We start from the raw sequence: 4,880 nt of genomic DNA on the forward strand, positions 1-4,880 counted from the left end.
TGATACATTTTTACTACTATAAAAGGTCACCTTGTGGCATGAAGAAGGATACACAGAAACGAAAAAATACATCCATAATTCTCTTTTCTGTTCTCTTTTAGTTTCTTTACTTTCCGGCTAATTAATTATTAAGGTAGTATATTTATAACAGTTTACAATAAGTCGACCATCAAACTAAATTTAGGGAGAAAAAAACTTAATTTTTGTCGTATGTATGGGCCCCACTCTCACCTTTCTATTTAAGTGCGCAAGTCTTTCAAACAAAATCGTCCAAATCCATCTCTATCTCTTCTTTATCTTTTTCTTCTCTTCCATTTTCTTCTCTAAAATTGATAAAGATTCCATTTTTTTCATCTGGGTGTTCCTCAAATTGTGTGAAATTGCATCACATTGACAGCCATTGTTGTTGATTGCCTGCCATGTCTCTTACTGGAAAAGGCTACCCAGATCCACATCAAGAAAGCAGTAATTATCATAATACTAATAATGCATCATCTAATTGTTGCTCAGAAGCTTTAGCTCAATTGAAGCTTTATCAAGCTTTCATCTTTTCAGTTCCTATTTTGTTTGCTTTTATACTCTTATTGTTATTCTACTTATTTTATCTTCGTCGTCAGAGAGTTGATTGGTCCTCACTTCGGATGAGGACATCCACATTGCACACTGCTAATGAATCTGATGAGCTTTCAAGGGTATGCAATTTTTTGTTTTTTAGTTTTTTTTTGAATTTTGTTTCATATTTAAGATTTAAAATCTTGTTATTTTTGGGGTTTTATTGATTGTGGTTTTACCAGTGTGAACTGGGATTGAAGAAGGAAGTGAGGGAGATGTTGCCTATTATTGTCTTCAAGGAGAGTTTCTCTGTTAAAGACACTCAGTAAGTTTGGCCTCCTTAATTTTTCATTTTTCTATGTAATGGATCAACAGATCTAAAATTTAGAGTAATGGGTTATGATGAATTCGATTTATGACCTTTTTAAGTTGTTAGGATGATGTCATGAGTTGAATTTAAATGGAGAATTGAGGATTCATATAGTCGACCCCAACCCTTGATCCCAACTTGTTTGGGACTGAGGCGCAGTTGTTGTGTACACCTTTTAAGTTCTTTTTGCATATGTATACATGGTTTGAGCCAACATTAGTGAGATGGCTAAATTGGCCTCTTGCCCCCCCACAAAAAGTGTGATCTTTCCATGTGTCTCAACATTTCTCATTTTCTTGGAGTTATCTGAGGACAAAAATATGTGATGGATTGTTGTTTGATTTTTCAATACAACCTGCAGTAAAGTAGATGTAGAATCCAGCCTACAATTGTGGCAGATTGGGAATATAGATTGTTCTCTTTCAGAGTTTCGTGGGAGGTGTTAGACTATTCCTTGATATTCCCAAGTAATAGGCGGTTGAGAATCACAAAATACAATATATGTTAATAAGGGTAAAGGCAGATCATGGTGTATGTAGCATCAGTATTGGAGACTCGAATTCTAATAGATGCCTAGTAATATCACTAGATTTTACATATCCCAAATCAATGAGCCCTTTTCCTATGTGCTCTTTTTGTATGACAAGTGGGCTGTGTCAAGTTCATGGCTGTCAAGGCATAGGGGGTTTCAAGTATTATTTTGTCTAAGTAAAAACAACTAGTCAGACATAGCGGGATTCAAGATTTGAACTTTATGGATTTGGGTTCGGGGTTCTACCATAACTCTTTGATTTTTGTTCGACATTAACTTTTGTACTTATTGAGTGAAATATTTTAACACATATACAGGGTTTGAGCCAAAACTACTCTGTCAAAGGATTAAGCCATAATGCCTTTGTACAGTATTTGCTCAATCTAGACATCTACAGTTTTTAAGCCTGGAAAAGTTTTCCAAGTCCAAGTAATAGCATCTGCAGTAACTTAGGTAGCGATATTAGACACATCTGCAGATGTAGAAATGCAGAATGTAATCTTGATATATGAATGAAACCTCACACTTATAGATACATGAAAACATACCATTTGTATCCAAATTCTATTTCAAAGATCTGCTAGAATGATACATCTCAAACTCCTCCGACTTCTGGAGTCGTTATTATTCTCACATTGAAGGTGTATTTGAAAAAAAAGTACCATAAATATTTCTCATCAATAATTAATGATTTCAGTAGATTTTGCACAAACAGTGATGTGTGGATCCTTAGACGGCTTAAAATTTGTTGAAATATGCAGTGGTCCACAATGAAAATCATTGCTGGATCTAAAACAATATAGCTAAAAGAAGTTAATCTGTAATCATGTAAAAATGGGACCGCGTCCCTTAAAATGCACTATAATGAGATTTGGTTCTAGACATTTGCTGCTTCATGTTCTTTTACTTGTAGCATGTATCATTGTTGGTCCTTAAAACCAAGATATCCCCACACCTTTAGCAATTCTGATGGTGGTTTCTGTAGCACTTGTTGCTGGGAAATGCAACACCATTTATTTTTCTATTATGAATTTCAAACCCATGTTGGAGATAACAGAAAACATCTATTTATTTTTTGGACATTAAGAAATGTCAGTTTGAAATTCTTCTTATGGACAAACTCTTTCAAGGTATGATCTATAATTGGGCATCAATTTGCGAAGTTATTTTCTTATTCCTAAACTTGCCATCACCTTAGGCATGGTACCTTTGGTGTAAAGTACTGGCAATACCGCTTCCTATTCCATTCATCAATTTGCAAAATACAAAAGACCTTGCCTCCAAAAGACGTACACAAGACAGTTACATACAGTCTTCAAAAAAGAATGAGACTTACCTATAAAAGAACTCTTTCATTACTAACTTATTTAGATTAACTTACAAAAAAGTAAGCCTTGTCAAACCTTCTCCTTATGCTAGGCAATTTCTACTTATCGAGATGAAATGGTCCCTTCATCCTTTCAGAAGATGTTGAAAGAGTAATAGTAGGGTACTATTTCCAGTCGAAGAGGCCAATTTGGCAAGAAGATCAGCTACTTGATTAGCTTCTCTTAATTGAACTTTCTTCGGTAATTTAGTTCATTGTTCACAAGCAATGACAAGGAAATAATTGTTTTATCTGGATTGCACATTTAGATTTACATATTGTGAAGAAAAAAGATAGTTTAATAGACATGCTTCCCGGAAACGAAACTCGATATTTAAACATTCTTTTCTAATGAAGTTTGATCTATCCTGGACAGATGTTCAGTGTGCTTAGGAGATTACCTAGCAGATGATAAGCTTCAACAGATACCTGCTTGTGGGCACACATTTCACATGGTTTGCATCGACCACTGGCTAGCCGCCCACAACACCTGCCCCCTCTGCCGCCAATCCATCCTTGCTCCAACTAATGCTTGCACTGAAACACCTGATGCGAGCTCAGAAACTACTGAGAGTACTTCTAGTGAACAAGATGCCGATGAAACATCTGACCAGAGCAGCTCTGAGTGTTGTGGGGATCCTCAAGTAGGTCAATCAAATTCAGAGCCAGAAACCAGAGAAGAAACTGGAAACAGATCTTCTAATGAAGAAGAAAGTGATAATGTTGACCACGACAGCATGTCAAGAAATAGAAGTTATGACACTATGCATGAGCCAGAAGAAACGGAACACAGATCGTCTGATGAAGAAGAAAGTGATAACATTGACCACGGCATCGCCTCAAGAAATAGAAGTTATGACACTATGCTGGAGCCATGTGATTCAGTTTGATGTTCATAAATTAGGGAAGATAAAAATACTAGCCATACGCTGGCTAGATGTGATGCAGCTTGATGCATATTAGATGAGACTGCGGGACGAATATGACAGCATGAGCTTGCCCCTTTGTTCGGATTCCAAAATACCCCAGTCTTTCTGAGATCAAAGTTCATTGTCATTGTCATGAAGTTTCGACTTCTCTCAGGAAATGGGAGGCAGAACAGCTCGCTTAAATCACCATATGAGGTTAAGGCTTGCATCATTTCGCCGTCTGGGATAAGAAGAAGCTTAAACAATCCTTAGGCAAGTATACAGATTGTTGAAGTATCCGCAGAGTTGTACCATGTAACCTTTTTGAGTTATAAAGGTGAATTGTATCCTTTAATAGAGTTGTACCTGATAATACTGTGTTGTGCTTAGGCGTAGAGGAGACTGATTTGGAGTTTATGGGTTCATGATTCTTGTGCTTTAAAGTTACTGTATTCTAAATTAATGATTTGTACATATTCAGTGGATTTTTAAAATACAAATACAGGGTTCAGATTATAATTATGGGATTCGGTTGAACCCTAACTGAAGCGCTCCTTTAGGTGTTACTGCATCTAGATCATTTTACTTGTTACATTTTTTATTTACGTGCTCCTTAAGAAATTATATGTTTTGACTATCATATCCTTGTTTACTATCTTTAATTATTTAAAATGTTAATCTCTCTTCAATAAATAAAAAAAAGAGTTAATCTAAGAATCTAAGCAATTACAATATTGGAGTATCTGTATGTCGCTCTTCATTTAGGTTTTTTTATGTTAATTAATCAATATTTATTACTTTTAAGAATAATTAATATAATCGATTATATGTTGATTTTTTAAAAATGACAACTATTTTGTACAATGTATTTTTCGTAAAGACAAGAAGTCAAGTGGTCTAGAGGAAATAATATTTTGCATGACCTGCTAATTGATTGCTCTGCCTCCGGTGTTTATCAGCTTATCGTGATGAATAATCTTCACAACCTTAAATGTATGATTTTTATGCGATGAGAATCTTAATAACTTAATTAGTTTGACCAATTAGAGATGAAAGTTATATTGGAGTTCAGACTTTTTTTTATTAAGGGGTGAAAGCTATCTGAATTTTTATTTTGTTGATAAGGGTTCGATTTTTCATTTTGTAACTGTT

The 4,880-nt window shown here is 35.0% G+C and overlaps 1 protein-coding gene across 1 annotated transcript; it reads left to right on the plus strand.

The window, feature by feature from the left end:
* Window positions 1–285: 285 nt before the first annotated feature.
* Window positions 286–4,250, plus strand: LOC129900889 (RING-H2 finger protein ATL7). Its single transcript, XM_055975969.1, has 3 exons — window positions 286–692; window positions 795–877; window positions 3,197–4,250. The coding sequence occupies exons 1-3, from the start codon at window positions 420–422 to the stop codon at window positions 3,708–3,710; spliced, it is 870 nt and encodes a 289-aa protein (XP_055831944.1). The 5' UTR covers window positions 286–419; the 3' UTR covers window positions 3,711–4,250.
* The last annotated feature ends 630 nt before the right edge of the window (window positions 4,251–4,880 follow it).

The sequence above is a fragment of the Solanum dulcamara genome, chromosome 8 (assembly GCF_947179165.1).
Source record: "Solanum dulcamara chromosome 8, daSolDulc1.2, whole genome shotgun sequence".
Classification (NCBI taxonomy): Eukaryota; Viridiplantae; Streptophyta; class Magnoliopsida; order Solanales; family Solanaceae; genus Solanum; species Solanum dulcamara.